The sequence below is a fragment of the Varanus komodoensis genome, unplaced genomic scaffold (assembly GCF_004798865.1).
Source record: "Varanus komodoensis strain SLA01 unplaced genomic scaffold, ASM479886v1 scaffold8, whole genome shotgun sequence".
In the NCBI taxonomy this organism is placed as follows: Eukaryota; Metazoa; Chordata; class Lepidosauria; order Squamata; family Varanidae; genus Varanus; species Varanus komodoensis.
In genome coordinates this window covers 40,476,748-40,503,499 of record NW_025336481.1, presented here as the reverse complement: position 1 = coordinate 40,503,499, position 26,752 = coordinate 40,476,748, and the positions used below count along the sequence as shown (strand labels likewise).

General features: G+C 45.5%; 1 protein-coding gene across 6 annotated transcripts in view; it reads left to right on the top strand.

Annotated features, from left to right (window-relative positions):
* EPS8 (epidermal growth factor receptor pathway substrate 8) overlaps positions 1-26,752 on the top strand; it is a 151,570-nt gene that overhangs the window by 92,112 nt on the left and 32,706 nt on the right. For all 6 annotated transcript variants that reach the window (XM_044454859.1, XM_044454854.1, XM_044454856.1 and 3 more), the window contains exons 4-11: positions 5,614-5,681; positions 9,485-9,646; positions 9,878-10,027; positions 17,530-17,612; positions 18,266-18,402; positions 20,416-20,489; positions 23,920-24,046; positions 25,925-26,013. In XM_044454859.1, the coding sequence (XP_044310794.1) occupies positions 5,614-5,681; positions 9,485-9,646; positions 9,878-10,027; positions 17,530-17,612; positions 18,266-18,402; positions 20,416-20,489; positions 23,920-24,046; positions 25,925-26,013 (890 nt within the window). The remainder of the gene's footprint in view (positions 1-5,613; positions 5,682-9,484; positions 9,647-9,877; positions 10,028-17,529; positions 17,613-18,265; positions 18,403-20,415; positions 20,490-23,919; positions 24,047-25,924; positions 26,014-26,752) is intronic.

Here is a 26,752-nt window from a genome sequence, read left to right as displayed (position 1 = left end):
CACCAAATCCAGTTTGACGGTTTCCTCTCTTCACAGCTGCTTTTCTCGGGACAGTGGATTAATGGCAGCAAAACATTCATGAAGCAGTGGTGAAACTGTGTCTCACACTGAAAAGATGCATGGTTACACTTGCTGCACTGGAGGCCCGAATATAAGGTGGCACATGGAAGAATTCAGCAGCCTTTGATTACTTTCTCCCTGGCAGATGATAATGCAGACAATGCTGCAGCTGCAGGGTTAAGGTTTCCAGTAGGCAAATAACAGTGTAGCCTGTTCCCTTTCCTGTGGACAGAGGCGGTGGCTCGTCATCTTTTGTCAGCAGCAGCAGATAAAAGGCAGCTGTCAGCTATTGTGCGGACTGTGGGTTCGGCACTGGGGGGCAGTGGTTGGCAGCCCAGCCTGCTCGAGGGAGGGCGGCTTCAGCCGCATTCTCCACGAGGGATGAATTCCATACATCGTCTGCATCATCTAAGGACCTGGGCAGACATGGCTTTAAATCTCTATGTTGCTATTTTTCATTCTTACTTGAGAGCAGGCGCAGAGCCTCCCCTTTGGGTCAGGATCCTAGTGTAGGAGAGAGAAGTGGAGTCTGAATCTAGACTCGGCGCTCTGCACCCACTCTAGAGGAGGAATGAAGAAGAGGCATAAGCGCAAGACACGCATTTACAGCAATGCTTGTTTTGGCCCTCAGATGACTCTTGAGAGCTCATGCAATAGAATGTTCTTCCTTATAAAACATTTCCTGCAGAAAGAAAAGCTGCAGGTCAGGGAGAAGGTTAAGCTAACAAGCTTCCTCTTTAGGACTTCATTCTTCAAGGGCAGAGAATGCTGTGTACCGATGGACATGCAGCAATATGTGATGAGTTTCCTGTAATCTGAAAAGGTGCACTCTGGGAACGGTGTGAATATGTCAGAGAACCAGAAAGGCCTACTAGCCTGCAGTGTGACTGCACCTGTGACTTTCTCCTTACCCCTCTTTTCCACCTGAACTGGTTCCTTGGATGGCCAGTATCCCGTTTGGAAGGCTGGACTGCCCCAGCCTTTTATTTGCACCCAACCTTTCTACCCAAAATGGCGCTCAGCACAGTTAGTCTCTGTGCCATGAGTTATGCATATCAAGCCCACTATTTTCTGAGTACTTGGAGATGCAGTCAAAGAAGATGAATAATGATTTTTTGTTTTCATTAGTATGTGTTTTCATTTGCTGAGTTATCTAGTGATAGGTGCTGGAAAAGGGGAGGGGTGTGAAATGGATAGGAAAAAACACAAAGGCAGGCCATCACTGTACTATAAATCAATGTGTGGTTCATTCCTAAAAAAATTGCATGGAGGCAGAGATTCAGCACTGATGTTTGCACTCTGCCATTGTTTTGCAAACAGCAGAAATATTATCGGTGCCTTGAAAGCTCTTGCAGTGATACTGGCTGAATATTTATTGGAATTTTTCAGTTTAGTCATTGGATTACCTTTGATCTCAGCTTGCTTTCTGGAATTAATGTGGCTTAAAGGTGCAACTCCAGTCATCTGCTGGATCAGAATAAAGGTCCGTCTATCCTGGCATCAGTTCTGCACACAATATGTGGCATCTCCTTTTTCCAGTGCTTTTTTGTCTCAGATTTTAGTGCCTGATTTGTCAGGGGCTTCCAAACACCCCCCCCCCCAGCCTATTTCTGAATTGTATTTTGTATTTGGAGTTCTCAGACATGCCCATAGTGAGTTTTTTCCTGTCTGTGAAAGGTGGAGAAGGCACTGAGGTTTTTAAACACCCATGTGCCATCTTCAGGGATTGTTAACCCAACTTGTACCCCTGAACTTTAAAAAAAAAACACCCCATTTTTTACTGAATGTTTTGCAATAAGCCTAACAACAACAGTGGGAGAAAGATGAACCAAATCAAATAGAATGTTAATTTTCATCCTTACAATTTTGTTTTATCCCTAACACTGCATGCAGATGCGTCATATACCCCTGTATATTTCATATGTAGCAAGCTATTGGGAAAGATGTTTATGCATAAACTTTAGCAACATCTGTTTATTTGTCCATGGACAAATTATGCCTAAAGACCACCCATTCACAAATAGGGAGTTTTATGTAATCTTCCATCTTTTGTGTTATTGCAGGAGGACAATCCTTCTAACATGGGGCATGTGAGGCTGAAGCCAAAACTGTGTATAGCCTAAAGCAAAAGGGGCCAGAAGTACCAGCAAATTTTAGCTTAACACCCCTATTGCCAACACTGAAGATGTAGAAGGGCCTTTGCAAGCTTTTAGAATGGGAAAATACCTGCACAACAACTAGAAATCTATAAAATAATCAATGGTTAAGGGCAAGGGAAATCAACCCTGACTGCTCTTTAGAAGGCCGGGTACTGAAGATGAGATTCAAATACTTTGGCCACCTAATGAGAAGGAAGGACTGCCTGGAGAAGAGCCTGATGCTGGGAACGATGGAAGGCAAAAGGAGAAGGGGAGGGCAGAGCTTGAGGGGGCTGGATGGGGTCACTGGGGAAGTTGGAGTGGGGTTGGGTGGACTCCAGGGGATGGTGGATGACAGGAGAACCTGGGGGAATGTTGCCCATGGGGTTGTGGAGAGCTGGGCATGCCTTTGCGACTGAACAGCAGCAGCAGCAAGGGCAAGGGGCGGATTTGTAGTACGTCTGTCTGGGAACCCTGAAGGACTAGATTGGGACACTACGTGGCACAGATTTTGCCCCCAGATTTGTACCTAGGTTTTGAGGAATATGGTGTTGCTTGGATACATTATCCCAGAACAATGCCAAAAGTTGCAGTTGGTAGAAGCAGCCCCATGTAGGTGCATCGTGTTCTTCTTGCAAGCCAGAAATAGCCTAAACGATGCTGCTGCTTATTTAACATACACTTTTTAGCAAATCCTGGTTCAAATCTGCGCGATGGGCAAAGCGCCTTTTATATAGATCTGGTTTCACTGTATTGTTTTGTATGAGACAATGTTATTTTCTTCCCTTTTCTTTCCCCTCGATGCTGTGAGGCATCCAGGCTTTTCCTGAAAGCCCTGTTGGTTAGCGCAATTGCCCTGTCACCTTGCTGAATGGAAGTAATTAATAGGTGGTGGGTTGATCGAGACTTGGCTTTTCCATTTTATACTCCCCATATTTTATCAGGACCAGATGGATTTTATTTCTTCAGATCATCAGCCAAGCACAAAACCAAGAAAGGTAGCAAACGATAAAAACGTTGGCTGCTCTCTGTGTGTGTGCGTGTGTGTGTGTGTGTGCGCGTGCGCGCATGCAGGCATGTTCAGAATGCATACATATAAGAAAATGCTGCAAAAGCAAAAATATTGTCAAAGTGATGAAAGGATCAAAGGAGTTTTGTGGTGGTTCGTTGGGATAATGACCTAATTAGCATTGGAGGGGATGATTGGGGATTTCTCCAGCTCAGCTTTGAGCCTGTTTCTCCAGTGTGTCTGCTCTGGGAAGGCAAAGGTGTTTTGGAATTCTGTTGCTTTTTTATGGCACACAAATCTCCCCACCCCAGTCAAAATGCCCATATGGGTTGTTCTGCTCCTCTTCTCCCCACACCCTGTTAGAATGATGTATGTTAACTTAGCCATCAGCAAATTTCTTACGAGAGTGAAGAAATTACACTATCTTCCAGTTTTCTTTTCTATGACCCATAATTTCCAATGTAGGATAAATTAGGGCCAGCCCGAGACAGTCAAATGCCCAAGGCAGTTCAACACACAGTGCCTCCCTCTAACCCCAGTTAACTGCGCAGAGTGCCCCAAACTGGTCATGTCGTATGGATCCTTGAGGCAGAAAGTGCCACACACAGCGCTTCCCCGCATTTCTGTTGTAAAACATGGTGCTCTCATAGTGTTTTGACGGCTAACGTGCAGAGGACGCAGTGCTCGTGGGGTTTTCTGCCATAAGCACCCAAACGACCGGTTTTGCGGCCTTCCACAACACGCAGAATCGGCTGCCTGAAGTGCGTGGGTCACTCTGCTTAATGATAGTGCTGGTTCCATACAGTGGAGCCTGCATCCCACTAACAGACTTCCAACTGAGCTGGTGTAGGTCCCAAGTGAATAGGTCCATGGCGAAACCCATGGTACCTACCCCTTCCTAGGACGCGTGTTGTGAAGGGCAGGGTATAAATCTTCCAGATGCAGGTCTGCAGCACTCCTCAGTCCCATCCTGAGAGATTTCGCAATCCGCAGCATTCATGATGTCCCGTCATGGCCCTTTCTCTTGTTCCTACCAGCCTGCCTTCCCTCAATCGTAGCCTCTCTTGATGGATGGCAAAAATAATTACAGTATACTTTTCTTCTTCATGAGAAAAAAATAAAACAACAAGCCTTTGATACGAGGTTTTTGTGTTTGCAGCATGATGCAGTACTCAAGTGGTAGAGGCATCTCTGGAAGGTTTTGTTTTGTTTGTGTTTTGGTGCAGCCTCCTTCTATGCTGTTCAGCTTTGATTTTTCTTCTCAGGTTGTGCCTTTCTTCTCAAACTGTGTGTTGTAACAGCTGCCTTTTCATTGTTTGTGAAAAAACCTACCAGGCTGAAACTGAAACATTGTTCAGTTTTATTTTTCACAATCAGGGGCCTGGGAGAGCTGGTTCTGCTGTCTTTTACTGATGGAGTGATTTTGTTTGGATTGGATTTGTACCATACCTTTGGATGCCCTTCTAGGAAAGCCACACCTCAGGGAGGTGAGGGGGTGGCAAATAGGTGAAGGGTCTTTTCTACTGCGGCTCCCCATCTCTGGAAGTCCCTCCCTAGGGAAATTCACCTGGCACCATCTTTATTTTCTTTCGGCGCCAGGTGAAGACATAACTCTATTTCTAAAAAATATTTAGTCCTTGTGAATGCTGGTGGCCTTTTTATATTGTTTGATGTATTGGTGTTTTATTCTTTTAACTGTTTAAATAGATTTTAATTTGTTGTTAGTTGTAAGCCACCAAGGAAGGCCTTTGGCACTTATAGGCGGAGTATAAATGTGTGAATAAATAATAAATAAAATAATAAAAATGAGAGGACCAAAATTGCCAGCATTATGTTATGCTTCACACTCTTATTAGCTGTAAGTCAACTTAGGAGGGGCATTTCAACTTTTCAGAGTGGAGCAAAGAGCATCCAAAAGACAAGGAACCCCCAAATAATTGGACTGAGAAGCGAGGGCGGGGCCAGGGAAAGGGGCGTGGCTTTCTGGGCAGCACTGAGGGCTCGATCCAGCTGGTGGGAGAGTTAGATTTGGTTTTGCACCCCTGCTCCAAATTGTGACTTGAACTGAGCTGAAGTGATCCCGTTCATTGTTTCTGTTGATAAAATACGTACACAACATGTTTGCTCATCTTTTGGGTCATTGTGTTTTAACAGGGAATTGTCACTTCCTCCCACCTCTCTGTAGTAATGTTAGTTAAAATGCTGCTACTTAAGCATCACATCAAAGTAACACACATCCATGTGTCTCATGATTATTCATTAACTCCTTGCAAGTAAACAGAGCAGGCAGAGACGCGGTGCACACATAGTAAATTCAGGATAAATGACAGTATTCGAAACCCTGTTCAAATTGTGATTTGGAATATGAAAATAAGACAGTAAATGGTCCTTCTTTTTAAAAATCAGAACAGAGGAAGAATTATGCACGCGACAGCATCAGCAGCATATCTGAGACGTCACGGTACCATGTGGAGGTAAGAGTGCTGCCCATGTATTTGTATACTTTATCTTATTAGCTCTTGGTTCCCTGAATGATCAGAAGGTTGAATAGTGGGCTTTAATTTACATGTTTATAGCATTTTTTATTTCCTGTCCAGCTATCAAGGTTCTCAGGGCAGCTGAGGATCAATAATAAAGTATCCCCTGCCATCGAGATTAAAATCTAAGAGACACAGCATGGAAGGAAAAGGAACTGGGAGGGAGGAGGAAAAAAGCAAATTTGGGGTCCAGTTCTTTGCTGCAATCTCCTTTCTGGCAGAGGAGGGCAAAGCGAGCTCCCTTTAGTTGTTCCTGGCTAATATATAGGTATGGGTTGGTGTCCGCCTTGCCATGACGCTCTTTGTTGGAGGCTGTGAGTGCCTTAGTCCTCTAACCTTAAAGTTTTCCGTCCTAAGTAGAGACAGGTTGGGACGGTTTGCTGGATGTGGACTGGGAGAGCTGGCTTCCATGCTCCATCAATCCCAACCTCATGATGTTGTTTCTAGAATAAAAGGGGTGGGAAGAATCGTGTGCAGCAAGCTGAGTTCCTTGGAAGAGGGGCAGGATAAGAAATGTGGTTAATAGATGTAAATGGATGGATGTTGCTTTTGTCGTATTGTTTTCTAAGTTGACTTAAGTCTATTTCAGAGAGAGAGACTGGTAAGAGGAGGGAAGAACAGTAGCTTGAACAATATTGGGGGAGCATCCAAGAGGCTATAGGATATGTTGGCATCCCAGATCAAAGAGTATGGCATCCAGCCTCTGAGCTGGGAATCGTAGTGCCCATTCCCCCACCCTTTCCCTTTGCAGCCAACATGGAAGCATCTGGTTGCTCCCCAAGGTGGGGAATACAACCTCAGAGAGTGGGGAAGGCGGCTACTTGAGATGAATGGAGAAGGGACTGGAGAGGCCGGGGCATGAGCTTTCCTGGAGCCTTTCCAGCCTTCTTCCCTCACACTCCAGAACGCTTCCCCTAGGTAGGGAAAAGTCCCATCTAGCGGGAAAATTAGGAGCTAGTGGTCACCTCTGGTGCTCCTCCTGCCCCGCATAGCCTGAACATAAGCCTCTGGGTTTGGGGACTTATTTGGAACTGGATGGTGCCCTGAGCCAAAGAGTGGGCTTCTACAACATACTCCATCAGCCCCAGTCAGCAAGACTAAACAGTCATGGTGGCAGCTGAAGTTCAAAACTTCTGGAGGAAACCAGGTTGGAAGAGGTAGCTGCACCCTGAGCCCTGAGCACAATTCCCTGTGGAATGCCTGCTTTCACATAAACGCCCCCGGCTCTTGGGGAGCCTTCGTCCTTTGGTTCTTAGGGCAAGGACAGGGCACCTTCTTTGTGGTGGTGCCGCAGGCCCTGAAAAGGAACTCTAGCCCAGTGTTGGGGCACTTACAAGAAAAGGGGGAACAGTGCTTCTGTCCCGCAAGTCGGCATGTAAGGGCACCATGGAATTCAGTGGAATTTACTCCCAAGTAAGCATGCCTAGAATCTGCACCCTTAATTGTTTTATGCTGTGACTTCACCACAGATTGCATTGTTTTAAGAATTGCTTGAGATGTGTCCGATTTTGTGTAACCCATCGTGATTTCTTTTTAAGAAGTAAGATGTGATACCTTATTTAAACATGTCCCCATGGTTTTTTTTTTCTATTTATAGCTTTCACCAAGTATGAATACCTTACTCATATACATTGTACTCTGGATAAGTGTGCAGTAGCAACCCCGATGGTTTTCATCTGATGTATTTTTTTTAACTTTAGTGCTTTGTGAAAGGAGTGGGGACTAGGTTGGGCTGAAAGCTAACTATAGCTCCATTCAGAAAGACTTCTAAGGGAAAAAATAGACCTGCTGTATTTAACACCTCCTATGACAGCCTTTGAAATAGCATCAAAGGTGGTATTGAGGGGGAAAAGACCCCCTCTCTGTGATTAGCTCTCAGTGCAATCAGGGAGCTCAGATTTCCACAGTGTTTTCAATCAGTCTGGCATGCTATTAATGTGGGCTTAGAGTTTCTTTGTGCAGTTACGGATTCCGAGATAACTTTCTCATCCTTCTGACGCGTTCACATGGTCAAGCAATCAAGTGCAGCCTAAAGTGGGATCAGAGAGCAACGCAAAGATGCGGCGGAAAGTGGATGAGGCGCTTTGGGGGTTAGGCCTGGTCTGGTTTGCCTTGGGCTGAGTGGCTGTACAAACATTAACGAATTCCCTTTTCAAATGCTCGTTTCCACACCCTTCAAATCAAACATGAGTACGATTCCAGGTGCAAGTTCAAGAGCTGCTTTTGCCCTTTGACATTCTGAATGGCCTGTGGGGTGGTTATTTGAAGGGATCGCTCTGTTGTGTTCTTTCCTGTCTAGTTCTCTACTTGTGCCTTAGAGGAACCCCTGTCGATGGTCTCTCCACCATCTAAAACATGGCGTCAGGGTTTGGATCCAAATGCTGTCCCACTCTGACCCACTGAAATTGATGAAACTTGAGTTAGTCAGTATTAGCATTCCTGCCATTAGTGTGAGTGGGCTACAGCCACACTGTGGCTTGGTAGGCCACAGGATCATTCAGATTCCCAGCTCTGGCTACAGTCTTGAAGTAGGCAATCGGTACTCTTACCTCTGTCCTCTTTGCCTTCAGCATGAAAAGAATGCTAGAATCCTGGAACAGTAGAGTTGGAAGGAGCCAGAGGGCCATCAGGTTTAACCCCCTGCTCAGGGCAAGACTGAGCAGTTTAACCATCCCTCTCAGAGGGCTGTCCAGTTGCATCTTGAATGCCTCTAGTGTGGAAGAGCCCACAACTTCCCTCGGCCATTGCTTCCATTGACCTAATGCCCTAACAGTCAGGAAGGTCTTCCTGATGTCCAGCCAGACTCTGGCTTCTTCTCGATGAATTGCTTTGAGTCCAATTCCGTAGCCAACTTTGGATCCACCTGATCGTTGTTCCATCTAGCCCACTTTCAACTAGTTTGCTAATCAGGATATCATAGTGCCCTTGTCAAAAGCTTTGCTAAAGTCAAGATAGATTCTGTCCACAGCATTCCCACAGTCCATTAAGAAGGCTACCCAATCAAAATAAATAAACAAGCTTCAAAGTCTGACATAATTTCTCCAAAGCTTTGCTTGGCAGTGAAATTTGTTTCCACAGGTATAAGAAGAAAGGGATACATGTCAGTGGGCTGTATGAGCCTTGCCAATCTTTCACTTACTTCACTAATTAGGGAGGCAGCATACCTGATGAGTCCATAGCTCTTCCTCACGTACATGTGTTTCCATCCCATGCAGCAGGGAGTCTCCCACAACTAACACCCTCCACTTCTTGTTCCTGTAAACCTTGGCATCATTGCCACTGCTTGGCTGACCTTTCGCCTCTTGTTAAGTGCCGCATGGGATTTCTTGCCGTTCTTCCACAGCAGGCTGCCCTCCAGCCTCATCCTCGAGTCACCTGAACCCTGTCCTGCACTCGTGGAGTGGGAGCACCCACAAACCTCCCGCTCATGCTTGCTGTTCCAACCTCAGCGCTGCAGCTGGGAGGACGCTCCAGGCTCACAGTGCTAGATTTAGCCTTGCGGGACGTGTTGGGGCCTCCACTCTTTGCTGTGGCTGGTTGGACTCGGAGGTGATTTAAATACATCAAATAACTGTTTTCATTCTAATAAATAAGACGCCTTTTTGTTGAGGAGTAGATTTTCGAAGTCCTCCTTCCCCAAAAGCAAAACACAAAACACCAAGTAAGTAGACTCCGAAATCCTTGTCAAAACAATGTCTCTCTAATTGGTTTTCTCTGCCTCAACCCCTGTTGTCCATCAGCACTTGACTACTTTTGTTTTGGATCGGAAAGAGGCCATGATCACAGTTGATGACGGAATAAGGAAGCTGAAACTGCTGGATGCCAAAGGCAAGGTGTGGACTCAAGATATGATTCTCCAAGTGGATGACAGAGCTGTCAGTCTGGTGGACTTAGAATCGAAGGTAAGAGCTCGCGAATGCGGCATTTTTATTTTCAAAATGGTGGGTAAGAGGGAAACTGTCTCAAAGGGAAGGAAGGAAACCATTTGCAGGGTTCTGTATCATTTTTTATCCCAGCTTTATAGTTTGCCCTATATGAATCATGACATTTAAGCCTCACAGAGCATCAGCGCCTTGGGGCTTTGATGCAGCGACTTTAACCGGTCATGTCACGGCTTTTCTTCACTCCGGCAGAATGAACTGGAGAACTTCCCCCTGAGTACCATCCAGCACTGCCAGGCTGTGCTGAACAGCTGCAACTACGACTCCATCCTTGCCTTAGTGTGCAAAGAGCCATCCCAAAGCAAAGCAGATCTTCATCTTTTCCAGTGTGATAAGATAAAGGTAAGCAGAGTTCGGACATTAATTGCCTGGGGCAGATGTGTTGACCTGCAGGCCTTTGGACCGAATCTGATCCACCCCTGGAGTTCTCTTGACAGCCACCTCCCTTCATCCTGAACATCGATTGTGTGGCAGTTTCATGGCTTTGGGGTGCTTCCCCACCTCATTTTAGAAAAGTGAAACGCCTCTCCAAAGGCTTAGCTACTGGCAGTGAGAATTTGGAGTGAAATTAGACTAGTATCTTTGGTATGCTGGCCCCATCCTGCTTTCCCCTAAGTGCAACTCCAAATTGAATTTGGCCCCTTGGACAGAACAAGTTTCAGCTCTTTGTTGCAGGCTCAAATGCCTTTTATCTTTAATTTGCTAACTTATATTCACATCAGTTGTATGCATCATTGAAACGCATGCCTTCTCTTCTGTTGATTCCAGTGTAATTGGGCATATTTTTTAGAAGTGTGCATTTTTTCATGATCTTTTCTCAACTGCACACATGCTGCCAAATGCATGCAGACGAATATTGGGCTGCTGCAGATCATATTACAAGCTTGGAAAGTCCATGTTCAGTCTGGAAGGTGCAAACTAGGTGAAACTTGATCAAAACCAAGCTGAAACAGTTTGTCATCTGCCCTTTATCAAAATACACTAAAAGCCTAGAGGCACAAAACTAGTTTTCATTCTGATGAATGATGTAATCAGACCTAGATCTTCATGTACGAATTGGGCCAAAGTGTGCATGTGATCCTTCAGCTATAAAGTTCAATTTTTGGAGTCAATCTTTTGCCTGCTTTGTATGTGGAAAGAGCTCAGCTGAACCACTGCCCTCAGGAATTTCAAGCAAGTTTTTAGGCTAGGCTTTTATGCAATACTAAATAAATTGGAGGGATATAAGAGGCGACATTCAGCTTCCTTCTGAAGAAGAAGCTCCTATAAAATGCTGAAGGGAGAAGACTTAATTAAAAAGCCATGGTGTGCCCCTTTCTCACTCCTTGTAATATATACAGCTCATAGCAAATGTTGGCAGTCTCATGTAACTTTCACAAATGTGCCCAAAATTGGAGGTAAACTGGTGAAACTGCCCTTCTACCTGCATTTGTCCACATTCATCTGTGTGTCTCTGAATTGTTGAAAATCCAGGGTTTGTCTGGAATTGTCAATGTTCATCAGATCTGGGGCATTTGCTGTGATAGTGGAAAAATGCATAATTTCTGCCTTCGGGTCCTAGCAAGCAAATTAATTGGGAGTTCATTTTCTCCTCCAGTAACTGCAGCCCCAATTATTATATCATCTTTCGAATGCATTGCACAGTACAATCTGTTGTGAAATGAAACTGTTGGAACTCTTCCAGTGATAGTAATAGCAAAATTGTCCCGTGTGACTGCCAAACAGAATCTGTTTTCCTGGGACAATGAAAGCAGAGGCCAAGAATATGTCAGAGTTACAATATGTTAGGAGATCATAATCTGAGTGCAAGCAGGCAACTTCCAGGCTGTCCTCTGCAGCGATTACATTCATATAAATTAGTCGTTCACTGCACCTCAGTTTCTGAGTGTGCTTAAGCGTAGCTTTCCTTGTTCAACAGGCTGTTTCGGTACCTCTGGGCACTGACCAGTAGAGCAATAAATGGGGTCTTCTATAGTTTTTTGCCCCAGCACCTAATACAGACAATCCCTGGGTTACAAATGAGTTGGAAATTCATCTTTAAGTTGAATTTGTATGTTAGTCGGATCTTGTGTAGTTGGTCCTCCACATTTGCAGAGGTTGAGGGCACAGGACCCCCATGAAAGCGGAAAAAACACTAATATTTCTAGTCTGCCGTCCCCTGTCCAACTCGTCAGTGCCTCCTCTTTGCAGCAAGGGGGAGATTTCCCTATCTGGACATGTAGGGTGGGAAGGCCTGCTTTGGAAGCCTCCCTTTCTCCCCTCTTGGTTCCTTTCTCTATGATGATGCTTCAGAGACCTCCCTCTCTCCCCATCCATGCCCTCTCTCTCTATGGTGATGCTTCAGAGAGCTCCCTCTCTCCCCATCCATGCCCTCTCTCTCTCTGGTGATGCTTCAGAGGCCTCCCTCTCTCCCCATCCATGCCCTCTCTCTCTCTGGTGATGCTTCAGAGGCTTCCTTCTCTCCCCTTCCACGCCCTCTCTCTCTATGGTGATGATGAATTTCCACTGTAATTTTTTAAAATCAACAGGCTTTATTTATGGCAGTTCATTCATAAGTACAAGTTGTTCATAACTCAGACATTTGTAACTGGGGGACTACCTGCACTTAAGGACAAGCTACCACTGGACATAAGATTTAGTCGTTACGTTCAACAGCTTTGTTTCACTTGTCTTCCATGAATTTTCCTGGTTTGTTTTTGTTTTGTTTTAATAGCTGGCTGTAGCTGGTGGTCATCAGTGCTGTAGCACAGCCTGGGCTCAGTGAGTCATTGCACCAGAGCAGGGAGAATGACTTCATCCAGCACCCTCTGAGCTTAGCTGGAATCCTGGATTATTGTGTGTGACAGCAATGTTGTGAGCTGTCATCATTAGGATGCAAAGTGTTGACTTGGGCTTGAAAATGGGTGACGCAGTCTGGCCTTGGTGACGTGGAAACTGCAAAACTGGTTCGCTGATAAAGATCAGCATCACTGCTTGAATATTTGGACTTTCCTTTGGGGTGTGACTGCAGGTATTGTCATGATGGGTACATGTGCTTTCAGTATATTACTACACCACTGGTAAGCATCACATTTCATGAACGAGGAAGAAGGGTTTTTTTAATGGAAACAAAATACAGTCCAAGTCCAAGTGCCATTTCTCATTCAGTGCATTCCAGGCGAACTGTGTCCGTGGTTAAGCATCGGAATTCCATGCAGAAGAGCCACAAATAGTGTTTCATCGCGTTAGGCTATGCACACATGCAGTTGACCTATTCAGGCTGCAGTAATCAAGTGCTGAACATGAATGTGTGAATAAGCCCCAAGTTGCCCCAGGATTCTGAGCTCACGTTCTAATGATACATATCCAGCAACTCTTCGAAAGGTGTGTCAAGACATTGGATAGTGGAATTCTAGCCAAGGCACAGAGGTAAACATATTGCCAGCCCTGGCTCTTCCTGGTTTTGATATTGTCCTTGCCAGCCCAGCAGATTGGCTGAGCAAATTATCAGTAGTAGTCCCGTAATCCGATGACATCCCATGGTTTAAATAGTTGGATGCCATACCAGTTGCTTTCTTGCTTACAGTTGCGAAGAACTAAATAGCAGCTTTCAGGAGCAATTTCCCCACTCCGCCATGCATGCAATCCTTTCTTTCAAGTTAATTGATTTCAGAACACTTTTAAGGAGTAAAACTTTGTGGTGGTAAATTAGAATCTGAATTCCCAAATGCAGCATTGCTGTTTTGACTTAACATTTGAAATGGGTTTTGCAATTTACCTTTCTTGTTTGTTGAGTGTAGAAGTGACCCTCAGGTTTGCCTGTGCACACTTTCCCAATTATATAGATAAGCCTTGGTTCACAGAACATATTCTATGTGCTCTTTGCAAGTAGAGCTGATTCAGTCAAATGATCTATGGGAAAAGGGGGCAAGCTACATAAAGCCTGGTTCACACTAGGGTGTCATGCAGATATAATGGCAAGCTGTGCTTTGTTTTATGACAGTTCGTGGTGAGTCACTAACTCTCCTTGTCGCCATTGCACGTAAGAGGAAAAAAATATCACTAACCTCTGCGTATGGTTTGCAGCAGTTACTTGCTGTGTTGTCTGGAGCTGGCAAATGTTGTTTTGTGCAAACCATCTCATGCTCCCAAATTAAGATCCCAAACCATGATTTATCAAAATGTCAGAACTGAGCTCTGTAAGCAGGACCTGTGTATGCATCCAGAATTATGCACCAGCTCAAGGCTTACTCTTACATTCCATGCTGTTTGGAACATAACATGACAGGGCCATGTATGAAGCAGACTCTTGGCAGGCCCACCTTTGAAAGTCACCTAGGCATCAGCATTGAGAAATCACCTTCCATCCCTGGAGAATTGCTCCTGAGTGTGGTTATTCATAGGGGCACTCCCTAAGCTGGCTAACAATGTAGCCCAGTGGGAATTTTGCTTTGGAAGCTTCTTAATGTGGGGCTTGGTCATGCTCTAACCAAAGGGAGCTTGCTCTCTCTTAGCAATTGCTGGCTATAACATGCAGCTGCAGGGAAGGATGGAGGTGTGCTGTGGTGCACTCATGTATCTTGCATGTGGGAAAGCAGAGAAACCAAGCAGGTTCACTCAAAGCCATAGGTCTGCCCCTGGGATGCTCAGGAATGCAGTGGAATCCCATGGCAGAAGCTCCGGGGTTCCTGTGTAGAGCAGCTGATGCAAGACCAAAGGTGGAAACCTTCACTAATCAACCTACTAATGAGTGGAAATCAGCATGATGTGATAGTGAGAGATGAATGTGTGTCTTGCTTTTACATGGCAGTGCAGAATGATAAGTTCTGACCTAGAAGTGCCTCTTAGATTATGACTTTCTTGTGAACCTGGTAAGAACTTGGATAAGAATCTGATGGCTTTGGCGTCTGAGGAGGTGTGAGAAGCATTGACCAATATTGGCAGGTTTTGCTCCTACATTTTTTAAAGAGCAGCTGTTCTGTATTTAATTGGAAGTGGACCATTTGCTCTGTGAGGAATACCTTTTTGCTGATGAGCCAATAATCCCAAACAGAGTTTGGCTTCTTGTCATCCAGCTTCCAGAAATATTTTCGACTGCCATTTTTAACAATCCTTCTGAGCTGGTTTATGTGTAAACAGGCTTGGGTGGTGAGTGGTATAGGTGCTGCATCAGTCAGCCATAGAAGGAGAAGCAATTCTGGGGAAGCAGTTGAGATTGTGGACAAAACAGGTTGAGTGCCTCCTTCAGGCCTTGCTCAGCAGCTGCTTTTTCTGGGAGGCCACCTTGAGATAGAAGTGGAACATGGTTCTGCAAGACATCTTGCTCCACTCCCCAAAATGGCCAGTACGGTATAGGGAATGGCTGGCTGTCTCTTCCAGGTAGAGCTGCTCAAGGGCCAGATTCCCTTTTGGAAAGGGGACCTGCTCCAGTGATGGGCAGAGCTGAGAGCAAAAGGGGGAAATGGTGATGGCAAAAGGGCAGGACCAGTGAAGCTCTTCCCACTCATAACTAAGCACCAATCCTTATCGGAGAAGGGTTCTGATCTTTTAGAATGTGGGGGTTTGGGAAAGCCACCAGTGAGCACTGGTTGGAGAAATGGGGTTGGCCTTCTGGCAAACTCCAGAGGCTCAGATTGGTATCCTGGGGAGGCTGGAATGAAGCCTCTCTGGGGCCAGAATGGGATCCCAGGAGTGCCTGGTTGGGACCATGCTCCTGAGGTTCTGCAACCATCCTTCCAGGGTCTCAGGCAGACAGCTGCTTGCCTGCCACCCATGGCCAGCCCTACCAGTAGGCAGAGCAAAGCAGCCACCTCGGGCAGCAGATGCCTGGAGTCCACTGCAAGATGTTGTAGGGGAGCCGGCTTCCCCTGAGCTCTCCTGCTGCCTTCAGGACTTCTGCAGAGCACTGTTCCACCACCAGTATTGAAGGAAGATGCCACAGCCAGTCCGTTCGGCTTTTGCACCTGCAGAGGGAGGCAGTGCCGTCTTGTTCTTTCCTTCAGGCAGCGAAATCCCTTCCTCTTAATGGGAAGCAGCAGAGCCAGAAGCTAAGAACCTAAAATCTCTGAACTACGTTGCTTCCTGCATGCTTCCTGGGACTGTGGGCTGGCATTTGCTTGCTTGCTTGCTTGCTTGCTTATTTTAATTTTTATATACTGCCCCATTCCCATAAGCCCTGGGCAGTTTGCAAGAAATTAAAACCAACTGTAATTAAAACTGACTAAAAACAACATATCAAATAAAACTGATACCTGGGGAGGCCTATTGGAGGAGCTACATCTTTAACTGCCTCTTAAAGCTGACAGTTTGGGATATCAGATTTTCCCCAGAGGATCTTAGCTGGCGAGGTGGAATATATGGACAAAGGTGCTCCTGAACATATGAGCAACGGCACGAGGGTGGGAGCAGAGGGTGCCTAGAAACAGAGACAAGCGGGGGCCAGACAGAGGTTTTTAAAAGGAAGGCTTTTCTCCATGTCTCAGGCCCAGGAGTGGAATTCCATCCCAAGGGAGAATAGGCGGCCCTCCTCCCTAGTGCCCTCATCATCACCGACAAAGATGTGACTGCTTTGCCAGACTTTTAATGCGGAATGACTTTCTCTGGATCTTTAATTATTATTAATCATCAGGTCTCAAACAGTTTCAGGAGGGTTTATTTAAATATTCTGATGCATTTTATTCTTCGTGTTGTCTTGATTGCCTGTTGCCTCAAACATTCACTGAGTGGAGGGGTGATGCAGGACCACTTCGAACGGACAGGAATGCATATTGCAGCCCAGGATCCCACTGTGAAAGAGATTGGCAGTAAATTCAGGAGAGCCAAAAGGAGAAAGAATTTCCCCCCACATAATGAATATATGGCCCCTGGTGGTGCGTGGGCTCAGATGGGCTTAACTGGGGATGCTGAACTCCCCTTAACCCAAGGGCCAACTTTCATTATGGAAAAGCTGCTGACGCTGCCTCCCCGTGGTGGGTCGGTTTGAAGGCCACAGAGGGCACAGGGCCAGATAGAAAGCGGGGGGGGGGGGGGCAAAATAGCAGCCATGCCAGAATGCACCACCTCAGATCTCTCACTGCCAGTATAAGCTTTAGGAGAGATTAGCAAAGGCATTTCAACCTTTCCGAATAGGGAAAAACTGTGCAAAAGCCACAACAAATTTAGGGAAAGGTGTGAAATGGAGTGGCCGTCCGGAGGGCCCAAGCGTACGGTGCAGCCTTCCTCAACTTGGTGTTTTCCAGATGTTTTGAGCCGCAGCTCCCATAATTAGCCATGCTGGTTGAGTTCTGGTCTAACACATCTGGAGGCACCAGATTGGGGAAGGCGGTTATGGACTCAAGGCTGTATCGGTGACTCCTTGTTGTGATGGTTCTCTGGAGCCTTAGCATTCAGAGGCAGCATGCTGTGGTTCCAGCTATGAGGAAGCTGCAGTGGGAGGAAGCTGCTGCCTTTATGTTTCCTTGTGGAATTCCAGGATGCATCTAATTAACTACCTCTGGAGAAAGGATGCTCCAGTAGGTGAGCTCTCGGGAGGGCGATTTGGACCTCTTTGGATTTCTCCTTGACATAAGGCCAATGCATTGCAGAACGTGGTATCTGAGTAAAATTTACATGGGTGTTTCCCACCACTGTGCTCCTCTCAGTGACAACAGCAATGCTGCAATAATATTGACAGTGCGCACAGATAATGCACCTTGGAGGATTTTGGCTTTTCTCGCTGTAAACTTTGTTTCCTTAGGGCAGAATTCCGACTTGCTTATCATGCAGCATTCACTCGGCTCTTCTTTTAAGATCTGAGGATGTTCCACGTCGGATGCATTCGTGTGTTTTGTTTTTGTGCTGACGAAATTATTTGTGCTTCTGAACAGGCGAACTTTATCCATGAAGACATTGAGAGTGCAATCAGTGACAACAAAGGGGGGAAACCAAAGCGAAGACTCGACACACTCAGGTAAAGCTTAAGTCTTGACTGGGGAAAGATGCCGTTGTTTTCCTTCAGACGTAGCTGATGAGCACCATCTGAGATGGAGCCAAAATGGGACCACTGGGAGATGACGAGAAGCATGCACTGACATGACCTGAGGTTTGTAAAAGTGCAGAGCACTTGGATGAAATCGCTGTGGTGGCAAAAAAAGCAGGCTCCTGCTTCCACAATGGCTTCAAGCAATTTAAAACTCCAAACAAAGCACCAAGCCTCCATCTGTGAAGCTGCCTGGGCTTCTGCTTTCCCCACCTATCTGCAAAATCTGAACTTCCCTGATAGCTACACATTAGTTTAATTTTCTGGTGAAAAGGTTCTTTTGACCAGAATTGTATACGAAAGCATACATTCATGTTCATCTGGTTTGTGTGATGCATCTCTTATATGGAGATGTGAATGCCACTCCAGTTTGGAAGAGTTTAGTATTCAGCCTCATTGAAGGGCTTATGTTTGTAAGCTACTGGTGATACTGCCACCCACAGGGACAGAGAGACAGAACTGACGGTGTATCCGAGATGTCAGGTTACAGGGTTTGTGCCTTTCCCCAGTGCTTTCAGAAACCATGGGAAACAAGTTTCATTTTCTGGGTGTTTTAGTTTTGATTTGTTATGTCCTCTGCCTAGGATGATCTCCAAAGCTGACAGCGCTATTCCTCCACCACCAAGAGCACCAGCCCCTGTACCCCCAGGTACCGTGACGCAGGTGGATGTCAGAAGCCGGGTAGCAGCTTGGTCCGCTTGGGCAGCTGAACAAGGAGATTGTGAGTGTTGCCGAAACTTTGTGAAAACCTTACACATGGAAGGCAGTCCTTTATTGCATGATAGCTGGACCTACACCCTGGCTTTTGATAAGCCTCTTGGTAGCATATAGGTAGACCTGAATGTATTCACACTCTGGTTTGCTCCAGATAATAACGCAGCAGCTAAAAGGTTGCTTTGGACCACATACTCAGGAAAGAATGTGCAAATTTATTTTCCTGCTTTACATAATTTAGGTTGTAACCTTTTGCCTATTCACCAGGGAGGAAGTGCTGTTAAATACAAAGGGGACTAATGTCCAATTAAACCTGAGTTTGTTTGTGTTTGTTTGCAAGTGGGTGGTTCATATTAAAGCTGGCACTCTGGTTTCAGTGGACCCCACAGCCTGCCCTCAAGTAGCCATGCTTGCGTTCCTTTTTCCTGGAACACAGTTGTGTTTTGATTTCCCAGCTTTTGCCCATTTTTCCTAGTTGTAGTCCCATGCTTTTTGTCTTTTTGCCCACCCACTGCTAGAATGCAGCACCTGGGGCTTCTCTGAAAGTCTTTAGGGTTAGGGTTAGGATTGCAGCTAGTTCCTGCTGTAGTGGAACACAAGCTTTACTGCACTGAAGGTGAGACCATCCTGGACCAGACAAACCGGTGGTGCCCTCTGGCCAGGTGTCCTGTTATAATCATACCGCTGACAAAAGGGATGGGAGCTTCATTCCAGAGAACATCTATTGAATATATTAGCATGTTGGTGATATTTATTAAATAGGGCAGAATCCAGCAGAGTTCTTCTGCCTCCTCTAGTTCACATCCATCCTGCCAACTATGTTGTAGAACTGGCCCTCACTGCCTGTGCAGGGACTATTTAGCACTTCCAGGATAGACCAAAGCAAGTGGAAATGCTTGATTCTGGAAGGAGCAGGTCGGCGGGGCTTCATGAGGCCTCCCTTCAGCTTCCCCCAAGAATTGCTACATCTGCCTTGCATAAGTGGTCAGTCTCACTTGCAACATAATTGGCAGGATCCACGGTCTGCAGAGGACAGAAATCTTCCAGGACAGAAAGAAATTGGCAGAACATCCAGTGGACAGATGCCCTTGGGGCAGTTTACAATCGTTTAAAAATCAATAATGACCAGAACAATAAATGCAACACTGAAAATGTCAAAACATGCATTAAAATATTAAAAATACAAGCAAGCAAAAATACAAGCAAGCAAAAATACAAGTAAGAGTTATAACCAAAGCAGCAAATTGAAGTCTAAATGCCTGTTGAAAAATGAAAGTCTCGTCTGCCATCTCGTCTCAGCAAAGATTCCAGGCTGGTCTCCTTCAGAAGGGCGTTCCGCAGATGGGGGCCACTACAGAGGGGCTCTTGCCCTGCTGGCCACTCATTGCAGATGACATTCAGAGAAGAGCCCTGGAAGGCTACGTCAGCAGTTAGACGTGAACTTCTAGTAGTCTGGTCCTAAACACTCAGGAATAACAAATACAGATGGATTTTTTAAAAACCAAATTTTATAATTGACAAAGACCAGACTTTTAAACTTATGTTTTACTGTGCCCTCTTATTTTTATGCAACTTTTATAGATTTGTTCTCTGGCTTGTGTTTTGTAGTAATTCATCTTCCCATTTTAATCCTCCCCGATAATGCAATTTAAGATTGTGAGCTTGAGTGGACTCCGGGGGATGCTGGAGGACAGGAAGGCTTGGGAGAATGTTGCCCATGGGTCGCGATGGGTCGGATGTGACTTTGCAACTAACAGCTGCATGCATTTTAACAGTAAACATAGAATTACTTTTCAAGAGTGGTCCAAAATCTTTGGAATTAACTTTGGGATTGGAGCATCTCTTAGATTATCCTTGTGACCCTTTTCACAACTTGCATGGAATATGCATTGTCACTGATGGATGCCAACTCTTTCCTTTCTCTTCTTGTCTTGTGGGTTCCTTGTCTGAAGCAGTCGATTTAAAGTCCCACTACATGTTTGCTCTCTTGGTGGTTCAGCCCATGTTTTTCCTTCCCTAGTTGAGAAAGCACGCCAGTTCCATGAGCATGAAGAAACAGCCGAAATGATGGCGACCAGGATCGACAGAGATGTTGTAAGTGGCTGTGTGAGGGTGTGTTGATTCCCTGTGTTGCTCAAGAGCTGGGCCGTAACTCTGGCTTCTGCTCATAACAACCATCTGTCTAATGCCAAGATCACATGATGGGAAAAGAGAACCAGTGGGTTAGGGTACTGAGCCACCTTGCATAAGAGGTGCCTCATCTGTGTATGTTCGCGAGAGAGCCCATTGGCCCCTGCAGTCTTCCCCTGGGCTCATCCCTCCTTGAGTATCTGGCCATGCCTCTGATACAGTGGGAAGTGAGGAGGCATACAAGATTTTAAAGGAAATGTCAAGCAAAGCAAAAATTCAAGCATCGGGAGTTCCCAAATGGATGCAGCCTGAGAGCCATGGGCAGCCCAGTGAGAACAGGTGAGACTTCAGAGTCTTCCTGAAGACCTGCAAGGAAAAGGTCTGAGGAATCCCTTGGAGGAGCCGATTCCAAGGGCTTGGGGTCACCACTGAAGAGGCCCGTCCCCTTGCACTCCCCAGCCTAGCTGTCCTCGGAAACGAGCAGGTGAGAAGGGCCTCTGCTGATGACTCCCAGCTCAGTCAGACTGATAGTGGAAGAAGCAGTTCTTCGAGGAAATTTTGCCCAGGCTAGTTGAGGCTAAGTTTAACTAGTCGCCTGCTTTCTCCAGCTTTTCTTTTGTGCCTGGCTGTGCTCAGCAGTGGGTTGCAAGGCTCGCTCACTCACAATTCAGCAAGGCTGTGCATGTCCTCTCCAGCTTTTCAGCCTCTCCAGAAGGGCCCATGTCCTCCTTTTGAAGTTGCCGCTGAGGCAACCCCACCAAAGAAACTCAGTAGGTTACAGTGTACTGGCACCTGTCCAGTTCATATCTGGGGATGTCCACCCACCATTTTGCCATGTTTAGTGGAGTATTTAGTTATTAACTGTCTATATCCTTATTTCTATATTGCCAAATCTCTCTGGACAGTTCACAGCAATTTATGAAAGCAGACATAGTAATAAAAATAGATGGCAGTGAAAGAGAGAGATCATAAAGACAGCTTAAAATTCCAGTATGCAAAATTTAAAACAGTTTAAACAACTAAAACAATAAAAACTTGACACGTTAAAACAGCTGACATGCCCCTTCATAGTTCATTAAACTCCTGGGCTCAGAGGGCAGTCCTAACTTGGCCCAAAGAGATGGCTGTGCTCTGGCGAGGCAGGCCTCAGTGGGCAGATCACTCCACCACTGGGGGCCCACCACCGAGAAGGCCCTCTTCCTTGTTGCCTCTTCCTTGGAGGTGGCAGTCAGAGGCCGCCAACGTAGATCTTAGGTCCTGTGCAGGTGGCGGTTAGAAGAGGCATTCTGTAAAGCACTGCTGTCCCAAGCATGTTGCGATGTATAGGTTCAAACCAGCCCCTGCCACTGTAGCTGCAAGTAGAACACAATGAGAAGGGTACCTACCCTTAGCATGATTGTTGACTGAAGTGCGAGACAACCCTCGAAGTGTCAAACCGTCACTCAGGCATTTGCCCATCTTCCTCTCAGGGCTACCATGCCGCTGAATTTGGGGTGGCTTTAGTAGAGATTAAAAAAGGAGATGCAAGACACACAGAGAGTCTTGAGCTCCGGAAGCGGAGCCCCTCGGCGTGTTCATGGAGGATTCATGGGGACGTGTGGCACTGGACCATGACCAGGCCTCTCTTGCCATTCCTCGTTCCAAAGGAAGCCCCGCTGGGGTAGGGCCCAGCGATTACAGATAGTCTCATCCAGGAATTTCTCAGACATTTCCAAGGAACCACAGGGTTGCACAGGATAGCACAATGTGATCATCGTTGTTGTGTAATTATTTAATGGTTTAGTATCCACAGTTTATTGTTACTCTATTTTATTAGGTGGTGCATTTATATCCCACCGTTCCCCCAGGGGGCTTAGACTGAGATGCGTCGCGCTCTCCTCCCTGCAGCTATTTTATCGTCACTGTGGCAGTTGCAAAGACAGCCAAGCTGAGCTTCCTGGGCTCTTCTGTCTAGCCTGACACTCCAGCTTAGGGGTGTTGAAGCTCATTCAGTTGGAGAGCTGCATTCTAGGGAAGCCCTCTGGGGCTGCACTCCACTGGTGAGTCCAGATGCAGGGAAAACAGGTGGAGCAAAAGTGGCAGGAGCAGATATGGCAGCATCTTTTAGCTTAGCACTGGCTAACCTTTAGGAGAGATGGGTGAGCATTTGGTTGTTTATAGCATTTATATAGCACCCACGTCTAAACATATATATCTCAGAGCAAACAAATGATAAGCAATAGCAAAGGTAAAAAGAATGGCGCACTGTATGAAACATAAAAAATGGGGGCTTCCTGAAATAAATACATTTTTGGAGATGCCAGAAAACAACACGGTTGGTGCTTGGCCAACCTCCTGTGGCAGGGAGTTCCACAGGAATGAAGGAGTGTTGCTGTGAAGGCTTCTCTCTGGGCAGACTGTAATGGGACTGTAGGTCCTAGAAAACCACCTGCAGCATCCCCTCTGGTCACCAAGCAGGTTGGCAAGGGAACAGAGCAATTGTCAAGCTTTTTTCCTTCAAGCTGTACGCATTTTCAGAAGTGCACACTTATACATAGGTGTACTTTCAAACGTGAAGTGGAGAATTGCATTCCTGTTTGTATTTGGGGTTGTGTATGGGGTGTGTTCTCATGATTTGCAGACAGGAACAACATTCTCAGAGGGGCATTTCTACTTTTTAGAATAGGAATAAATTGCACAAAAGCTGGGAAATTACCAATTGTTTATTTGGGGCCAAGGAGTGGCAATTTGGCTCTGAGGAGAGCCAGTTTTGACCCTCCCTGTTCTAGCTACCATTTTGAGCTGGCTGATCAAAAGTGAAGAGGAGTTTGTGACGGACGAGGACTGCATGCAAGTCCCGCAGGAAGTCCCAGTCTGGTGTGGACACGCAAAATTCATGCTTCAGAACTTTCTTTGGCCTTATCATAGACCTTTCCTCTACACGAGGCCCTCCTCTGCTTCTTTCACTGAGTGCTAAAAATACTGCATTCAAGCAGTTAAAATATGTTATTTCTTGCCGGAAGGCAAGAACCCCGACTGCCAACCAATAATAATTTAACAGCCTGCCATTTAAAGAATAAGTTGGATAACGGGGTGCGGGGGAATAGCTCTCCATACCACCCTAGAATAGAATGAAGTTACAACAATATGTTTGTGAGTGTGGGAGAACATGCAGAAAGAATTGGTCTTTGGCCCTAGGACTTAATGATCTCAAATCCTGCTGAAAGAGCTTTTAATGATGATGGGTTTGGAAAACGGTGGAAAATAGAACTGTATGGAAATGCTTGTGCTGCTTCCTGCAGATGTTCTCCTTGTCCCCTGAACGGTTTCTAATTTTGCTTTGTGACTAACTGTGCTACAGTTCGGGTGGAACTCCTGACATTTCTGAATTCTCTTTGTTGCTGCTGTTCCATAGCAAATTCTAAACCACATTTTGGACGATATTGAATATTTTGTCACCAAACTTCAAAAAGCAGCAGAAGCATTCGCAGAACTTTCCAAGAGGAAGAAAACCAAGAAGAATAAAAAGAAGGGACCTGGAGGTAAGGGGTTTCGTTCATCCGAACAGTGCTACAGTACATGTTCACACGCTGTTTGCTACTACCGCTTGCTCCGTTCACTTTAAGGAATTCGGGTCCAGGGTCAATCAGGTGCAGCCCAACAACCATCTGTGGTCAGTGATTTGCTTGCTGTGATTCTGAGATACTCAGATTAAAAAATTTTAGTGGCAAAGCTAGACTGACAATCACAGCACTGGGTCCCTTCTACTCCCATGTAAAATTGTGTAATATAAAGCACAAGATGTGAATAGGGCAGTGATGTTTAATGAGCTAGTAGTGAAATTAATCAGTTTAAAAGTCTTGTTAATCATCTGTTGCCCTGATTCATGCCCTAAAAAGTAAGTTACCATTTAAATAAGCTACGAAATTGCAGGCAGCATCTTCTGCTCCACATACACAGACAATGCTCTGAAATGGAGAGAAAAGGGAAAAAAGATGCGACATTAATGCAATACTAAGTACTTTAAAAAAAACCTGTTTTCTTTCTGCAAAACTGTTGTTATAATAATATGAACTTCTGTGCAAGTTAATTGATTAATCTATTAACTGATTCAGGGTGCAATCTTATGCATGTTCAGAAAGCTGGCTGGGCCATACTTTGTGAGCCGCCCCGAGGCTTCGGCGAATGGGGCGGCATAGACATGTTTTAAATAAATAAATAAATAAATAAATAAAATACTAGAAGTTTTAGGACTTTTGTTCTATCTAAATATGCATGGGATTAGACCTGAAACACATTTGGTTGCTCAGCTCAGATTTTATTTAAATGGGTGATGGTCCTAAATATGGCATTTCAGTGAGATGCGCTCCATTGTACTCATTAACCGTCCTTTCCAGGCGCAAGTCAATTTGTGCTGCGATTACATTCTTGCACTGGGTATTTCTGGGCCAGAGGGAAAGACCACGTCATGGAGCAGCCTTTTTGGCCAGTGGTGCTGCACCAGCATTTATGCTGGGCTGGCCATGGTCTTGTAACAACACTGTCATATCGGTTAGGATGGGAAACCCAACCCAGCCCAAATGTGATAGCCGCCTTCTCCGGGAATTCGTCCAGCCTGCCTTTAAAACCATCAAAATGGGAGGCCATCACTGCATCTTGGCAGTGCTTTCCATAGTTTTGCTACGTGTTGCATGAGGAAGTACTTCCCTGCTCACTCCAAATCCCAGATCATCTATGATTAAGTTTGTTTGGTTATTTATTACATTTGTATGCCGCTGCATAGCCAAAAGGCTGTCTGGGAGACTCATATCACAGACGTGGCACAGTGATACAGATAAGAAGAGATAAACAATAATAGCTAAAACCACAATACGTCATACAGTATAAAATACTATATAGCATGCAGATATAAACAACAAGACAACAAAACGATAAAAATTCAAAAGCATTCGTTCCAAATATATACCCCATGCATGGAAGAATGTGCTGTTTATTCCTGCTCTTTGCCTTCAGTTCCTTCACCAGTTACTGATCCAGAAAGAGGATCTCCCCTCTTACTCTGTGGCTGATAAGTTTGCTCAGGAGTCTTGGGTAAGGGACTTTGCCAAAAGCCTTTTGGAAGTTCAGGTCAGCAGTGTCTACCAGATCCCCCCTTTTTTGGGCCGAAAACCAACCCAGCCAGCAAAGGGCTAAGCCCTCCCTCCCTGATGTGCTACTTCTGCTTATACGGTAGAAGAATTTCAGAAGTGATGTTGAAAGCAGTACAGTCCCTTCAACCTCCTCCTTCTGTTATGTCTATAGATCCCAGGCATTTACCATTTACCATTTTACCATTTTTACCATTTACACCATTTACCAGTTTACCACTGATGCATCTCCCAAAGAGTCTTAGTGATTTTGTTTTTTTCTTTGATCACCAGAGGGTGTCTTAACGCTCCGTGCAAAACCGCCACCTCCAGATGAATTTGTGGACTGTTTGCAGAAATTTAAACATGGTTTCAACCTTCTGGTAAGTAGCTAGAAGCCAAATAGATCCAAAGCCATTCTCCTACCTTTTTCTCAAAAATCTGTGTAGTGGGACTCATTTCTTTTACCTGCTACTGCCACTGAAACACCTTTAGGGTATGAGTTGTACTTCCCTTCTGGGTCCTGTCTGCATGGCTGAATATAGGATCTCAGCAACATTCTCCAAACAGCCTCTCAAGAGTTTATTTAAGAATGATACTGGAGAACTGAACATGAGAAAATGATGCACTGCAGAGTTCATAGCTCATTTGGGATTTATTTTATTCATACATTAGGGCTACATTCATCTCTCCCAGCACAGCCATGGAGACTTTCTGAACTATGCTGGTTTTAGCTGGATTATTACTATTTTTCTCAAGTTTACTAGCTACTTACTAGCACAGTGCAGGCAATCCTACCAACTTGGGAGAAGAACATGTTCACACACACCCTTTGCCCCCTTTCCCCCTTCCCCTTTCATTGTCCAATTGTCTCCTCCATCCTTTGAATCTTTCATAGTCCCTCTTACCTCTGAATCAGGGATACTGTGAGGCCAACATCCTAACCACGGATTGAAGCTATTGCCTAAAGTGTCTTTGTGAATCCTAAGGCTTATTAGCAATAATTGAAATTGCAGTTTGGGACAGTGGTAAGAAGTGGAATGGATCCTGGCGCTGATCTCCTTCTGGGGCCCTTCCAAGAGGCACCATTCAGCCCTGGACCCCCACCCCCCTCTAAAGACT